General features: G+C 37.7%; 1 protein-coding gene across 12 annotated transcripts in view; it reads left to right on the forward strand.

The window, feature by feature from the left end:
* The window catches only part of TAB3 (TGF-beta activated kinase 1 (MAP3K7) binding protein 3), a 65908-nt gene that overhangs the window by 35857 nt on the left and 12487 nt on the right, over positions 1 to 17564 (forward strand). For 7 of the 12 annotated variants that reach the window (XM_036270347.1, XM_036270346.1, XM_036270344.1 and 4 more), the window contains 5 exons: positions 145 to 337; positions 5466 to 6903; positions 7544 to 7582; positions 8015 to 8175; positions 14559 to 14652. In XM_036270347.1, the coding sequence (XP_036126240.1) occupies positions 236 to 337; positions 5466 to 6903; positions 7544 to 7582; positions 8015 to 8175; positions 14559 to 14652 (1834 nt within the window). In that variant the 5' untranslated portion in view covers positions 145 to 235. Of the gene's footprint in view, positions 1 to 144; positions 338 to 5465; positions 6904 to 7543; positions 7583 to 8014; positions 8176 to 14558; positions 14653 to 15149; positions 15259 to 15702; positions 15795 to 16737; positions 16757 to 17564 lie in introns of those variants that run through there. The other 5 variants (XR_004960546.1, XR_004960545.1, XR_004960547.1 and 2 more) reach the window with 5 other exon arrangements.

Below are 17564 nucleotides of genomic sequence, written 5' to 3' on the forward strand. Positions count from 1 at the left end.
ATCTGTGATGGCCATATTACATCAGAAAAGTCTCTGGCTAAGTTGAATTTGTCAGTTTTCCAACTTTCTATTTTAATACATTAATGGTTTCTATTTGAATAAAGTGAAATATATAATTAACCATACCTTAATTTCTTTTCATAGAAAATGACTGTGGTGTTGGAAGACCATTACTACTGGAAGGCTGGTTAGCATACATTTCCTAAGAGAAACCTGACCACCATTTTGCTCTGGCATGGCGAAAAGCAGTCCACAGCTTGATATGCAGGTTCTCCTTGACCTCCGACAACGTTTCCCTGAGATTCCAGAGGGTGTGGTATCTCAGTGCATGTTACAGGTCAGTTACCCACCAATTATAGTGATATTAAGCTATATTTTTCCTTGTTAGAGCTGGCTTTGTGTTGTGACAACTAGAACTCGGTTAAATTTTCTTATGTAGCGGGGTGGGGGTAACATTTAGAGCAGGATTTAAGAGTAAGGCCACTTTCTTTAGTTTAATCACATTCCTTTTGTCTTATCTTCTAGTGAAATAAAGATGTTTCATCTCTGATTATGATAGACCATGTCTTCCCACTCAAGAGGCAACAGAGAAACAGGCCTAGCACTTCCTCTGTTGACTTTTTTTTTTTTTTTTTATATTTTGTTCAGATAGAGTGGGAGGGAGAGAGAGAGAGAAACATCGATGTAAAAGGGACACATCAAGTGGTTGCCACCCACATGACCCAACCAGGGCCGGGGACAAACTGCAACTGAGGCACATGCCCTTAGCGGGAACCAAACCCGGGTCTCTCCGGACCACAGGCCGACGCTCTAACCGCTGAGCCAAACCTGCCAGGGCCTCTGTTGACTTTTATATCATCCTTCAGAGGATCTCAGTGTTTTAGGTTATAGCATTTTACTGGTTGACATTTGGGAGCAGCAATTCTGTCTTGCCCACTGGACTCCCTCACACAATCAGTTCAAACTCTACCTTTTTGCAGTATGAATGCCTCAGAATATAACCTAAGCCTATATACAGTTGAGGTGAATTACGAATAGAGAGACTCACAGAACAGTGGTGGTAACAGAGGTGCTTCCTTTGTTTGAGAACCCTCTTTACTAGGTCTAGACCTTGGGCTTATGATTTTAGTGTTATAGCATATCTTTGATTTTTCTAACATACATTTTCAGTCTGAATTTCTGCTTTTTACTTTAACCTCTCATTTTTTTTCCTTTAATTTTTTTTTCTTTATTGATATGAGAGAGAGAAGAAGGGAGAGGGAGAGAGAGATAGAAACATCGATGAGAGAGAACACCGATTGGCTGCCTCCTGCATGTCCCCCACTGGGGATTGGGCTCACAATGTGGGCATGTGCCCTGACTGGGAATCAAACTGGCAACCTCTTGGTGCATGGGTCGATGCTTAACCACTGAGCCACACCAGTTGGGCTAACCTCTCATTTTGGTCTCTGGTAGAGTAAATGTGATACCAGATGAAGTTGGCGGGGGTCACCTTCCCCATTGGGTGCTGCTGGTGGTAGAGTCCTCGAGAAAAGAATTTTCTGAGACTCGCATGGGAGAATGAGTGATTTTTGTGTGGAATTAAATCCCCTTGTTTCCAGAGCCCCATTTCTCTTAGTCCAGTCGTAGAAGAGGTGTAGCTGGTTTTTCAGTGAAGCTAGAAGCAAAGCCAGTGTCCAGGGTTTCCTTTCCATGTTGGCGACAGGTCCAGTACAGCATCAGGCTAGCTGCAGCCCATTAGTTCATTGTGTGTGGGTGAATGCAGGAAAGCAGTTGTAAAAGAGCCCCACAAGCCCAGAATCCCAAGAGTCCCAAGCAAGCCAAGAGCATAAGAGAGTGAACTTCTTTATTCAGGAATTAAGTATCCCCAATCTTCAAGTGTTTGCAGTGCCATGCCCATTCAGGCCAAAGACCTCTGTTCCCCAGTATGACTGACCACAAGCACTTTTCCTAGTCATACCAACTTTACTGTGCATGCACCAATCTTCCCTTTGTCCAGTCCCCATCCTCCTGTCTTTTGCAAGGAATGTGTCTATAATGTTGGCCCTTCCCTTTGCTTCTTTTTTATTATTAATAGTTAGCTAATTACAACTGTATCAAAGGTATTTCCCACTGGAGTGAAACCAAGTGAGGCTCTGGTTTAAACCACTAACAATCTCCTAGGGCCCCACCTCCTGGCTCTGATCTTTTTATTTAATTTTATTTTACTTAGTCTTTTATTACCTGTATTTTTGTCATGGCTTAGTGTCTTGTCACTTAGTAAACTGAACTCAATGAATATTTGGTGATAACTTACATTATCCTTAGTCTTTTGCTTTTTTGTTCCTTTGGGATTAATAGTGCTAATTGATATGGAATTTACCTCCTACTGGGTCTGGAAAGTTTGTTTGCATTGAAATACATGATACTCATTCATTTGCATTTAATACATAAACCTTACAGCCTCTCTCTGAGCTACCATCTCCCAATTTAGGGTCACTTTTTTTTTTTTTAATCCTCACCCTAAGATATTTTTCTCTTAATCATTAGATAGAGTGGTACGGAGTTAGAGAGAGAAACATCAGTGTGAGAGAGACACATCGACTGGTTGCCTCCTGCACGACCCGTACCAGGGGACGAACCGCAAACAAGGCACATGCGCACCCTTGACCAGAATCAAACCTGGGACTCATTGGTCCACAGTCTGACACTCTAACCACTGAGAAAAACTGGCCAGGGCTAAGATCACTTTTTGAGGGTGATGTTTTTCTGCCTTGGTCCTTTTAAGAGTGTTTATATATGTCTTAATAAAAATTCTGACCTCTTGAACTAAACAGTTTGATTTTTTTATTCTTCATGTTTACTGTTTGAAAAGTTTTTTACCCATTTTTTTTTCTTTTTAAGACATTTACCAGGTTAAATATGACATTTGAATCTATTCTTATTCTGGTGTATTCTGTTTTAAAATACTTAAATATCTTTTTCTGTGATTTAAATTTTTTCTTCCTAGGAAAATTTATTTAACTTGTCACTGTAGACATATTTGAAATAGGCTAACAAATCCAACTTTGTATAATTTATAATTTGGATCCTTTTTGCAACAATATGAATTAGGCTACCTAATTGAATGTAGAAAACATGAAATTTCAGGATCATTGATAAAAATGCCAAATAGTAAAGTGTCCATGACTACTTTAGGTTTCAAATAAAACTTTCTAATTTTGTGTTCTCTTCTTAATCCATTGGCTTAAAAGAAAAACTTTGAGAGAGTTTTATTTTCACTTTTCATATTTTTTCCTTCAGCTATGTCAGTCATATTTTCTAGTTCGCAATCAATTTCAATCCTTTGGCTCCTGGCCAAATTTGCTTAATAGCTAGCTTTTCTGCCTTGATCAGCATGATTTCAAGAAAGATAAGAAAAAAACCTAGACTTTGAGTTCTGATTATTTCTAATTTCAACATTTATGTTTTTCTATGGCTCAGAAAGTATTTTTAAAAGTATTAGAATTTGAGAATCAAAAGCTTTATATAACGAAAGGATAAAAGTTACCTATGGGGTTTTGATAACACCAGTTCTTTACATTTTTAAGAATTTATTTTACAAAGGTTTGCTTGACCAAATTTCTTTTACTTCCTAAAGCTTTAGTATAGTAATATACTTTTGGCCTAACATCCTCTCCCTTGAAATTTTTGCGTTTTAGGGGAAAGAGCATTGAAGTCAGGAGACCTAGAATATAGACCTGGCCCTCCTTCCTGTTAAGTGCTTGTCAGGCCATGCAATTTTTCCAGGCATCTCTTTTCTTATCTGTAAATGAGTTGCATTGGAGTAAATGAACCCTGAACCCTAAGAATCCTTCTCCCAGCTCTAAAATTGCAGCATTGTGTGTCCTGTCTTAGATTTAACCTTATTTGTTTCTCTGCAAAAGTATAGCATTTCCTTAGATTTTTGTATAACCTATACTTTTTGTTAAAATAAATATATGGTGATAGTTATTAGTGTGCATATTTATATGTATTTATGAACTACAGAGAATGTGATGGTTGAGAAATGTTAACAGATTATTTCTTTTTTTCAATTTAAAAAATGTTTTTATTGAATTTTTTAGAGAGAGGAAGGGAGAAAGAAATAGAAACATTAATTGGCTGCCTCCTGCACGCCCCCCTACTGGGGATCGAGCCCACAACCCCAGCATGTGCCCTGACCTGATCAGGTTTGGAAAATCAAACTGGGACCTCTCAGTCCATGGGACCATGCTCAATCCACTGAGCCACACCAGCCAAGGCTAGAAACATTAATAGATTATTTCAAAGGCAATAAATAATAGTGTATTAGACTAATAAAATAGTTCCAAATTTTGTATTTCAATGGAAAACTACCTTATATCTTAAAATTTTTTAAAGGGAACCCATTAATAGTTTCATTACTGTCAACTGGAACATCTAAAATGTTTGTTTGCTGTTACCATCTGTGTGTGTGTGACTCAAAAAGTTCAAATCCTTAAATGATTTTGAAAGTTCACCAAGCTGCCTTTCATCAGGTAAAAACTCGAGACGCATGAAGAATTTCATTAAGTCGGTCAAGACCTGGTCTTGTGTTAAATTACCATAACTTTGGTGAAGTTGTAGAGCTATAGTTCAAAAAGTCGACTTTTTTTAACTTATTTTTTTTGTTTGTTTGTTTAGCTTAATCTTTCATAATGATACAGACAGTTGAAGTTATATAAGGATAACTTTGGTTAAAAGCAAAATGAAGGCTGCTTTAGAGTGTGTATTGTTTTGCCCAGCTGGTGTGGCTCAGTGGTTGAGTGTCAACCCATGCACCAAGAGGCCCCGGTTCAATTCCCAGTCAGGGCACATGCCCAGGTTGTGGGCCAGATCCCCAATGGGGGGCATGCAGGAGTCCACCATTTGATGTTCTCTCTCATCAATGTTTCTCTCTCTCTCTCTCTCTCTAAAACTAATAAAGGGGGAAAAAAGAATGTTTATCGTTTTGACTGTAGGAATTTTTATTATAAGCTTTTTTTCTTGTGGTTTCAGTGTCTTTAGAAAACTTAAAGCATGGTTATCTTCATGTTTATCAATTTAAATATTAATGATAGCTATTACTCATACTTGTATATTACAGCAATTGCAGTGAATCCAAGATTAGCATAGCATTTTAATTTGTTGAGATGCACAAGTATAAAATGAGTCCTGGAATTAGAGTCAGAAAAGTTGGGCTTGAGTCACAATGTTCAGAAGTAGATATTTCTGTAGCACTAGCAGTAGCAGTAGTACTAGTCATGTGAGCTAAATGTCTGTAAAATAATATGAATCGTTTGAGATCTCCTTTTCAGGATAGATGACCTTGAAGCCTTTTGTGCTTAAAATACTGTTCTCTGCTTATTCTATGACAATCATATTTGCATAACTCTGGCAAAACTTGACTTCCACTATTAGGATGGGTTGATCTTGCCAATGTTACTTTTATCATTTTTCTCTCCTAGAATAACAACAATCTTGAAGCCTGTTGCCGAGCCCTTTCCCAGGAGAGTAGCAAATACTTATATATGGAATACCATAGTCCAGATGACAACAGGATGAATAGGAATCGCCTTTTGCATATTAACCTGGGTATCCATTCTCCTAGTAGCTACCACCCAGGAGATGGAGTGCAACTTAATGGTGGTCGAACACTGGTACATAGTTCAAGTGATGGACATATTGATCCACAGCATGCAGCAGGTAAACAGCTGATACACTTAGTTCCGGAACCACACTCAGCCCCAGCTGTTGTGGCTGCTACTCCCAACTACAATCCATTTTTTATGAATGAACAGAACAGAAGTGCAGCTACTCCTCCTTCACAGCCACCTCAACAGCCATCTTCCATGCAAGCAGGAATGAATCCATCTGCTATGCAGGGGCCTTCACCACCACCGCCACCTCCTTCATACATGCACATACCTCGGTATAGTACAAATCCAATTACTGTTACAGTATCCCAAAACCTCCCTTCTGGACAGACTGTACCAAGAGCTTTACAAATTCTTCCACAAATTCCAAGCAATCTCTATGGGTCGCCTGGTTCTATTTATATTCGACAGACATCTCAGAGTCCATCCGGAAGACGAACTCCTCAGAATACACCATGGCAGTCCTCACCACAGGGCCCAGTGTCTCATTATAGCCAACGTCCTTTACCTGTTTATCCACATCAACAGAACTATCAACCTTCTCAGTATTCTCCCAAACAACAACAGATCCCTCAACCTGCTTACCATTCGCCACCTCCTTCGCAGTGTCCTTCACCCTTCAGCTCTCCACAGCATCAAGTGCAACCTTCACAGTTGGGCCACCCGAGTTCTCACATCTTTATGCCACCTAGTCCTTCAACTACTCCACCTCATCCATATCAACAAGGACCTCCTAGCTATCACAAACAGGGAAACCACTCAGTAGCTTATCTCCCGTACACAACATCTAGCTTACCCAAAGGATCCATGAAGAAGATAGAAATTACAGTTGAACCCTCTCAAAGGAGTCCTTCGCCTATCAGTAATCAGCCGTCTCCACGGAATCAGCATTCAATGTACACAGCCACCACTCCACCTTCAAGTTCTCCTTCAAGAGGGATATCCGGTCAACCAAAACCTCCATTTAGTGTTAATCCTGTGTATATTACATATACACAGCCAAGTGGACCTTCATGCGCTCCATCACCATCTCCTCGGGTGATACCAAACCCAACTACAGTTTTTAAAATTACCGTAGGCCGAGCAACGACTGAAAATCTTTTAAATTTAGTGGACCAAGAAGAACCTTCTGAAGCCCCAGAACCTATTCAACCCATTTCAGTGATACCAGGCTCGGGGGGAGAAAAGGGAAGCCTTAAATATCACAGGAGTTCTAGTTCTGGATCAGATGATTATGCCTATACACAAGGTAATTTTATCACTTTCATGAAATTTAATCTTTTTTGTGGAGTGGCAATCTCCTATTCAAAATGAAGTAATTTATATAAGCTATTTCATTTTAATTAAATGTTTAATAGTAGTATTTATTAAATACTGGGCAGTAGCATTGCTATTAAGAATAGGGTTAATGCTTGAGAGTCAGCTACAGGCTTAATTTTAAAATATATGAAAAGGTAGAATAGTGACCCAATAATACATTTATTTTGGAAGAACAGACATTGGGAGAAAAATGTAGATAAGTGAACTTGGTACTGTCAAAAATACAAACTACATAGTGGGACAAAAAGATTCATAGAGGGTAGACTAAAATTAAAATTGATCAAGGTGAAAGAATTTGAATCTTTTCTAAAAAGAGGATGGCTTGGAGGATGCACTGATATCAATAAGAAGTTGGATTGCCCGGCCAGTGTGGCTCAGTGGTTGAGCGTCGACCCATGCACTAATAGGTCGCCAGTTCTATTCCTGGCCAGGGCACATGCCCAGGTTGTGGGCCCAATCCCCAATGGGGAGCATGCAGGAGGCAGCCAATCGATGTTCTCTCTCATCGATGTTTCTATCTCTCTCTCTCTCTCTCTCTCTCTGTTTCTCTCTCTCTAAAATCAATGAAGAAAAGAAGAAAAAAAAAAGAAGTTGGATTGGTAATGTTGGTAATGAAGAAAGAACATTGTTAGATTAGTTAAAAATGGACTTAACTAAATATAAAGGAGAATAGAGTTTTTTAAAGTCTATTAAGATTGTTTCAAGACATCTGAGAATTTAGTGTTTCTTTTAGTATATAAGGAGGGAAGTATTTATAATTCAGCATGCCTGATATTTAAAATGGGGAAAATCTTAGGGAAACTGTGGATGACAGAACAAGAGGGACGGATAGATGATGACATTTTGGCAGCAGTTACGAGCTAAATTAAAGCAGATATGGAAGTAGAATAGCATTAGAAAGACATGAAAGTAAATGCCAGCTCAAGTTGGATAACGTGGTTCCTTATAGATATTCTATACATTAGCAATGCATATAGAAATTTCTGGGTCACTTGTTCAATGTTATTTTCTGCAATGACTTTATCTGTAATGCTATATAGCCTTGCTGTTACATCAGCGAGCAAGGATGGAGAGGTTAGCAAAGCAACTGAAACTTGAGAAAGAGGAGCTAGAGCGATTGAAGGCTGAAGTTAACAGTATGGAGCATGACCTAATGCAGAGACGGCTCAGAAGGGTCAGCTGCACCACTCCAATACCAACGGTAAGTGATCTGTTGGGGTGTGTTGGATAGGAAGGTGGGGGTGATCTGTTTCTGGCCAAGTTTGTTATTTTTAAACAATGGATGGAGGACTTTCGCCTTGGGTAATTCTCATCAAAATAATTTGATGCTTTATTTTTTTTCATATGTATGAATTTCATAGGCTCATTAGTATTTTTGGATACTGACAGTTATAATCAAGCTATAGATCTTATTTACAAAAATGGCTTTCTGTCAAAATAGAAATGAAGAGTTTACCCTGAGCAAATATTTTATAAGTTGTTCTTATGTATTCATGTGTTCTTCTAAGCATATTATATATATTTTCCAAACATTTAAAAATCAGTTTTCTACGTATATTAATTCAGATGAGCTACAATGAGATCAATATGAATTTGGGGAGTATAGACTATTTTTAGGCAGAGCAATTTTGTTAAGTGTAAATAATTGTGGAAACTAAAATAACAGTATTGACAACAGTCCTAACAGGAACTGCTCTAACGAAAAGATTTGGATAATATATTTTTCACATGTTGGTTAATATTTAATAAAGATTTTAAATAGTTCTGAAAAATTTCAAACAAGTCTTTAAAATCTTGTGGCAGCACAAACTTTTTCTGATCCAACCACCTGTAATTTCACCTTTTAACATTCATTCAGTCAACTACCATATTTTATAGTTGGTGAATATAGTCCAATGCTAGGTGCTTAGTACATAACTGCTAGTGGGAGAAATAGATCCATCAACAGATAATACAGTGATAAGTGCTCATATGCGTACAGTTAGTGATAAGAGAACTTATACATTAACTAGTTTCTGTATGTACTCAATGTACTTCTCTGCTCTCTCACATTCGTGTTGGAATGCCATTCTAAAGCTCTGCATGTACAAATCCTGTTTTTTTCAGGGCTCAACTCAATCTCTACTTTTTTTCAGAGTCATTCCTCATTTTCTTTCTCTCTCTAAACTAAGGGTAATCTCTCAAAGTTTAGAAGTTTAGAAAAGTGGACATATGTGGCAGGCCTCTTGCAGACAGCATGTCTGTAGCTATGGCCCCAAAGAAAAGTTTTTAACTGAGGTTCATGGCCTCAAAGAAGATTTGTGAATCCTGAAATTATATGCAGTTTCGTATGTGTGTTTATATGGGAAGCAGGTCTATAGCTTTCATCTGATTTTCATAAGGTTATTATTAGATTGAAGGAAAAAAGGGTGAGGAACCACTGCCCTAAACACTATAATATTGCTGTGTAAGCAGAGAGGAAAGGGGAAGATATTTTAGAAGGGAAAAAGAATAGGCAACAAAGACTTGAAGACAAGACAGAGACTTTCAGGAGGTAGCAGTTCAAGTTCCCTTGCTTAAGCTGAGATTTCTGTTGTCTTAACAGGTTAATGTGCACAGGTGGAATGGGACCTAGACCTTGAACACTAGGCTGAGGTGTTTGACCTTTATTTTGCTGGTCATGTGGAACTAGTGGATGTTTTTGAGAAACAAGCATTTTTGGGTTGTTTTTAAATTTGTATTCTTTTTTTTTTATCCTCACCCGAGGATATTTTTGCATTTATTTTCAGATAGAGCGGGAGGAAGAGAGACAGAGAGAGAGAGAGAGAGAGAGAGAGAAACATCGATGTGAGAGAGACACATCGAGTGGCTGCCACCCACATGACCCCAACCGGGGCCGGGGACAAACTGCAACCGAGGTACCAAACCTGGGACTCTCTGGTCCGCGGGCCGATGCTCTAACTGCTGAGCCAAACCAGCCAGGGCTGTATTCATTTTTTAAATCCTCACCCGAGGACATGCTTAGAGAGAAGGGGAAAGAGAGAGGCAGACAGACATCAGTGTGAGAGAGAAACATTGTTTGGCTGCCCTGACTGGGAATCAAACCAGCAACCTTTCAGTGCACAGGATGATACTCAACCAACTGAGCCACACTGGCCAGGGCTGAGAAACAGGCATATTTAATAATTTAGTGAGAATTTTTCTAATATTGAAAACTCTTGGAATATTCCAAAGCTATCTTTAACTGAAAGGTGCTATTTCTGCCTCATTTGTTCTCACTTAAAATCTTAATTGAATCCTCTGATGAGGGAAGATACTGAAGAATGTAACTCATGCAGGAAACCACCTGTGGTCGTTAGGCACTTTGGAGTCCTTTAGGTACTTGCATGGCATAAACAAATTTTCTTAGCATAGAAGTTATTTTCTATAACAAAACCATATATGCTTTGATGAGCAACCTCTTGCTGTGTGATAATCCCTGCTAAATAAAACCCTATTGGTTTTGTTGGAAGTAGAGAACTGTCTAATGTAGCACAAATCAGTCAGTGCTTCAAAATGCAGATTTTAGATGAGAGCTTTTATTGATGAGACTTCTTTTTAAAAAAAAGAGAAAGAGGGAAGTTGGTAAAACTTCTGTCCTGGGCTGTAATTTAATTTTAACTTTTTATTATAGAGAATTTTAAAGATAAATAAAAGAATGAACTCCCATGCAGCCATCACCCAGCTTCAGAAATTGATAGCTCATGTGGGTGATAATATATGAGAAGGGAGAAATTTGGGTGTGTGATTCCCCTGTGTTTCTGCTGCCAGGCCTGGAGTAAAATGGAGGACTATTAGGAGTGCATGGCTGAGGGACAATTATGGTTAAAACAGTGAGCTCTTGATTCAGGTTTCTGGTGCTCTCATGTCACTCACATATCCTTGGATAAGTGACCTTTATGCTTTTTTTTATTACTGATAATATGTGTCAGTACCCATCAATCTGATGGGATTTTTGTTAGAATAACACATTAAACAATTTATATAATGCTCAACAAATAGTATAAAATAAAGGTTAGTTGCAAGATACCGGAAAAATCTGCTTGAGATACATACACAAATTTGAAACATTTTGTAAAAATGATTTTAACTTCAGGGACATGTGTTACACAAGGGTATATTATGTGTAGGAAATTAATCAGAAAACAAAGGATTTTGTCAGAATTTTCTTTGTGTTCATAGAGGCTCATTTGGGGCACCATGACATAATTGAACGAGTGCCTGCATAGGCTCTGGAGCCAGAACAGCTCTGGCACTCACTGGTTATATCTAATTTCTCTGCAGTTGATTTTTTTAAAATATTTTTTTTAAATCCTCACCCGGGGATATTTTTCCATTTATCTTCAGATAGGGAGGGAGGGAGGGAGGGAGAGAGAGCCAAACATCTATGTGAGAGACACATTGATTGTTTGCCTCCCTCACAACCGCCACCAGGGCCAGGGACTGAACTGCAACCGAGGTATGTACCCTCAACTGGAATCAAACCTACGACTCTTTGGTCTGTGGTCCTACTCTCTAACTGCTGAGCCAAACTGGCCAGGGCTTAAATACATTTTTATTTATTTATTTTAGAGAGAGAAGAAGGGAGAGAGAGAGATAGAAACATTGATGTGAGAGAGAAATCTTGATTGGCCACCTCCCACACTCCCCCCACTGGACATCAGGCCTGCAACCCGGGCATGTGCCCTGACCAGAAACGAACTGGGGTCTCTCAGTCCCATGGGACATGCTCAAATACTGAGCCATACCAGCTGGGCTCTGCAGTTTATTTTAATAAAGACACAATGTATGTAAAGTGGCTGGCATGTTGTAGGTACTCAGTAAATGGCTATCCTTATTTTATCATTGTCCCCCTTGTGTAGAATTATTAATAGAGAATTGACTTTTTTGCTGTTGAGCATCTATTGCTACCTTCAGGTTTTCAAACAAATTTATTTCTTATCAAGCAGTGTATAAAAAAATTGGTTAGCAGTGTGACTAATGAGACTGGAATGTACATTTCTGACCAGCTCTGTGTACAAGTGCAGAAACTTAGAGGAACTAAGGAGGGCAAAAGTGCAAGATGAATGACCACCACCATTTCTCCTCAATCTACTATTAAACGCCGTGGGAGATGCCTACATGTATTTGTGTGTGAGTGTGAAGGAGGGAAAAGATCATGTAAGGCAGTAAATCAGAAGTGCTCTCCAACTGAATGGTAGTGATATTAAATGCCTTTGGGGTTCAGAGATAGAAATGTTAGTTTTTTGCTGGTAGGGTTCAAAGATTAGAGAATTTCACGGAGAAGGGGATAATTTAAGTTATACCTTGAAGGATAAATAAGATTTTTAATAGGCAAAGAGCTGTCAATTACATCCTCTCCCCAATTTTTTTTCTCCCATTCATTTTGTTCTGACGAATTGGGTGTTTGGACTAACCCACAGCTTTGAGTCCCGGATACATACTTGGGGCCATGCCACCATCTGTGAGACAGTTTCTTAAAGTGCTAAAACAGTTGGCTCAAGGTATTTCTGTCACCTTTTGAAGAAAGTTGAGATAAACATGCTGGTATTTTACAGACAACTGTAAATTACACACAGTCAATCTGGAAACCCTTCTCCATGAAAAACTGTACTTTTTGACAAATGATTTTTCCCTCTCAATCACAAGCTATTTTTTTTTAATTTTGTTTTCTTTATTGATTTTGGAGAGAGAGGGAGGGAGAGGGAGAGAGATAGAAACATTGATGAGAGAGAACATCGATTGGCTGCCTCCTGCATGCCCCACTCTGGGGATCGGGCCCACAACCTGGGCATGTGCTCTCACCAGGAATTGAACCAGCGCCCTCTTGGTGCATGGGTCGACGCTCATCCACTGAGCCATACTGGCCAGGCTCAATCACAAGCTATGAAAAAGGACATAGGAATCTCACAGATAAACTGTTAATTTAGTGAGTTCCAGTAGTTCCGCTGTCTTTAGAAATGAGCCTGTTGACAAGTGTTTTGTTGTTGTTATAAGCAGATGTGCAGTAGCCTCTTTCTTGACTACAAAGTGTATTATAATATATGCATACGTAGTTACAGAGCTTCACTATTCAGGGACACTATGGCTGAAACATTTTCCCCCACCCCAATATATAGGAAGGATCAGCTCCTTCAAGTACTTGACCTTCCTTATATGATTCTACAAAGAAAATAGGTTCTTTCACATATTCCTAGGAAGATAGCATCACTCTTTGAAATCCTTGAACAAGTGCTTTATCTTTAATATAACTGTTTAGGTATGTTTTAAACTCTTAATAATGCCTGGTTGCTAGGTAAGGTATAATAAGCACTTATATGTTAATGTCACATGATTTACCCATAGGAATGAGAAAAGAAAAGCAATCCCTGATAGATTTTTCTAAATGACTTTAATGTTCCTCTGAATTGTAGCTCTTATATTTTGCCTGTTGTAGCACTTATTTTAAACTTTTGATATCTGCTAATATAATGGGCATTCCCAGTTATTCTAATACCTCCTAACAGCATAAGATCTTATATTATTGTGAATTAAAATAACCCTTTTTGATCATTTTTCTTCACTGTTATCACAACATATTTAGTTTTTAGAAAAATACATGTTTTTAACAATGGGATTTTATTTTGTCTTTCTGTCTTTACAGAATCATCTTTAAAAACTGAGTTACTATGTAGGCTGTGCTGAAAGCTTCCAGTACGCTTGCCTCTGGGGTCTAAACTCCAACTTTTTTACTGTACATATATGTAAAATAGTAAAGGAATTGAGAATGTCAGGTGAAAGAAGGGCTTTCAGAAAGCTTTATTTAACTGAAGAATAGGGCTCTCTTCACATTTCAGTTTCTCCTGTAGGCCCCGAAAGACCTAAGGAATAGGTTGGGCTGGAAAGGTTGAGGCAGAAGGAAACAAAGTTGGAGGAAGAATGGAATTCATTTGTTCTGAAATTTTCATGTACAAGATTAATTGCTTCTATATAAGTTTATATAGAAGACTTTTATATAAATTCTCTCTCTTATAACCTTGGGAAAATTATATAACTTCTGTACCTCAGCTATTCTCATGTCTAAATTGGGGGTGATATTAGTACTTACCTGGAAAGATTGTTTTGAGGAAAGAATGAGAGAATTCTGGTGAACACAGTGCCTGCCACTTAGTGTTAATTAAAATTAGTACTGTTGTCATTTTAACCATCCCAGACAAGACTAAACTCATGGATGTTGTTTGTTTAAAAGGTTCATACTTTTGGCAGTTTCCATTACCATAAAAATGTAGAAATAAAATATTCTCAGTGTTCTATGATTAAAATGGTAGTATTTTGTATGAACAGTCTAATATTATAGCCTGCCACGTTATATGCAGATTGTTTCAATGTGGCCATACTGATGTCCTCATTTTACTTGACTATTCCTTGAAAAATAACACATAGGACTTCTTAATCATGCCCTCTTATGGACTATGGCCATATTCTTGGTAATAACCAATCAGAACGATTAATGTGAATAGTGGTTCTTAAATGTTGGGCTTGATAATGACTTTCCCACAATTGCTATTTTGGGTCCTTTCTTACTAGCCTGAGGAAATGACAAGATTGAGAAGCATGAACAGACAACTCCAGATAAATGTTGACTGTACACTGAAAGAAGTTGACCTCCTTCAATCTAGAGGTATAGACTTGATTATTTGATAAACCATAAGTAATAGTGTGGTATTTTAAGCTGCTTAAGTAGCAATCATTTTGGTTTTATAGACTTAAGAGATAGTTTTTATCCATTATAAGGTTACAATCCTGGTAAAGAGATCACTCCATCCCATGGTCATAGATCAGATTGGGGGATCAAAAAATAGTTTTACTTTGGTAATTTCATTATTAAGAACAGTCTATGTTATTACTCTGTGTTTATCCTCTTTTAGTCATTTACTGTAAATATTTTATAAGTTGATGGGTTTTGACTCTAAAACTTAGTGGGTTCATATTATGTGAGTCATCCAAAATATTTATAACATTAGGGATCCCAAATCAGAAGATCAGATTTCTTGGTTTTAAAGTTAATTTCATGTGCCATTTTTTATAAGTTATGTTACATGAAAATATCCAATTATATCTTAGAGTTTTCTTGTTTTTTTTTGTTGTTGTTTGTTTGTTTGTTTTGCTTTCTTATAGAAGTGCACTACAGTAGAAGCTCTCTTAACTGACTTTCATTTGCCCAGCTCACCAGCATGGAGATGTTCTTACTATTGCTCCCGTCAGTGGACTTGTCTGCTTACCAAGAGTCAGTTGTGCCAGTTCCTAAACCTGTTTATCAGTTATTAAACTAGCATGAAGGCAGGAGAAGCTGCTTTTCCTATAAAACTCAAAGGCAAATACCTTTTAAAGACTCAAAGGCAAATCATATAGGGACTGCAAATTAGACATGTGGGTGAAAGTAATTGTAAAGGGTTAAGGGGAAAATTAAAAACCTAAGGGGATTCTGCCTTCAAATTAAATGTTCTTATAGTATCATTCTTGCTCCATTCTAAAGAAATGAAAACAAGAAGTTATAAATTAGGGTTCAGCAAATTAGCCTGCTGCCTGATTTTATTTTTATTTTTAATAAAGTTTTAATGGAACATAGCCACGTCCATTTGTTTATATATTGCCTTGAACTGCTTTTGTGCTTCAATGGCACAGTTGAGGGGCCCACTATGCCTGAAGTGTTTATTATCTCCCTTTATAGATAAAGTTTGCTTACCATACTACATCACCAAACTACATCACAGGTGTAGTTTATATAAGAAAGACAATGTAGAACCTTCAGTCAACATACAGGTAAAGAAAAGGTCTTGGTCCGACACTAAAATATTATGTTTATGTTTTGTTACATTAAAGTTGACATGTAATTTTTCTTAACAATTCTGTGTTTTAATCAGCCCCTCCCCCACTGTTCTTAATTGTGGCAGCTAAGAGAGCTTCTACTGTATTTTAAGAGGTATATATAAAAGTACCCCAAAGCCATTTTTAGGCAAAGTTAAACAGTAGGCTTAAGCAGGGAAACCCAATAAGATGTGGAACTATCTGAATAAAAGTAAAATTTGAATGTGAAAGTTGAATGATCTAGTTAGGTTCACTTAAAATTATTTTCAGAAGCCTAGTTACTCTATAGCCTACTAAGCAGCAAAAGAATTACTATGCATAATGTGGGGGCTATACAAACTATTGCTACTATATTAGAAGACAGCGTTGCTTTTTTTTTTGCTTGTGTGTTCTTTCAAGCAAAACAAACACTTAAACATTTGGTTAGGATATTTATAGTAAGCCTAATGGGATCTAGAAATTAGAACATCAGCTGTAACTTAAGTAATTGAAGAAATCCATATGCAGCATCTTAAAGCATAAAAAGATCCAATTAATATATCAAGTAGCATTGTGGCTTTCATGAACTGTCATAGGAATTATTTTCAGGGAAAAAAATCTTAAAATAGCATAGCCAAATGGATAAAAGCATTGGTAATAGGACCTGCAAGGGAAACCACTATTAAGATTTTATAAGCAAAGAGCTGTGTTTTTGGTCTCCATTGAGCAACAAAGAGCTCTTTTGGGTGCTTAAGCATTTCTAAATTTCTACTCTTCTGTGCTCTGGAAAAATTTTATATGAATTTCTAATCTAAATTTCTAAGTGAGAGAAGGAATCTAGACAATTGGGGAGATTTAGATTAGATGTAAATCAATGCATGATTTTTTTTTTTAACTTTGTTTAAAATTAATTTTTTAGAGAGAGAGGAAAGGAGATATATATAGAGAGAAACATCTATTGGCTGCCTCTTGCACACCCCTCTGGGCATGTGCCCTGACCAGGAATCGAACCGGCAGCCCTTCAGTGCACAGGACGACGCCCAACCAACTGAGCCACACCGGCCAGGGCAGTGCATGAATTGATGAAAAGCAGCTTTATGGTTGGTTTTGGTGAGAAAAACTTATGTTGAGACAAAATTAGTCTAGAAATAAATCTAATACATTTGAACCTTACCAGTGCCATATAGCATCCTCTGGAAATAAGCATGAGTACAGTTACAAAGCTTAATTGGAATTGTCCAGACCAAGCAGATTGCAGTGATAGGTTCACAGAAGTGAAGGTAGGACCAAAAGCTGGCCCTGGATCAAAATTGGCCTTGGAGGAGTCCTGGCAGGAGATGAGGTTGAAATAGATACTAGGATCGGGGAGGGAACATTTTAAGAGATGAAAATTTTGTGGCAGAATTCTTACGGATTGTTCTGTTATTCTGAAATTGGCACTGTATCATCTTTATCATTGATAAATCTATAGGTGACATTTAAGATTCTCCTTTTCTTGATGATAGGAATCCAAGAGCTGCTGATGTCATAACACTTGAAAAATCTTTGTAAATTGGGGTTCTTTCATAGTCGAATTTGTGATAGATTAAGTTTTAAGGTAAATTATCAAAGATATGGAAGTGAGCTTTCACTATTAAAATCTTCTTATGGTTTGTTCATTAAAATCAAAACAAAGAGAGAAAACAATTCAGCCATCCTTTCATTTCTCTCCTTCATGTACCTCCCTAAACTTGCCACATGCTTAGT

This window comes from Molossus molossus, unplaced genomic scaffold (genome assembly GCF_014108415.1).
Source record: "Molossus molossus isolate mMolMol1 unplaced genomic scaffold, mMolMol1.p scaffold_m16_p_2, whole genome shotgun sequence".
Classification (NCBI taxonomy): Eukaryota; Metazoa; Chordata; class Mammalia; order Chiroptera; family Molossidae; genus Molossus; species Molossus molossus.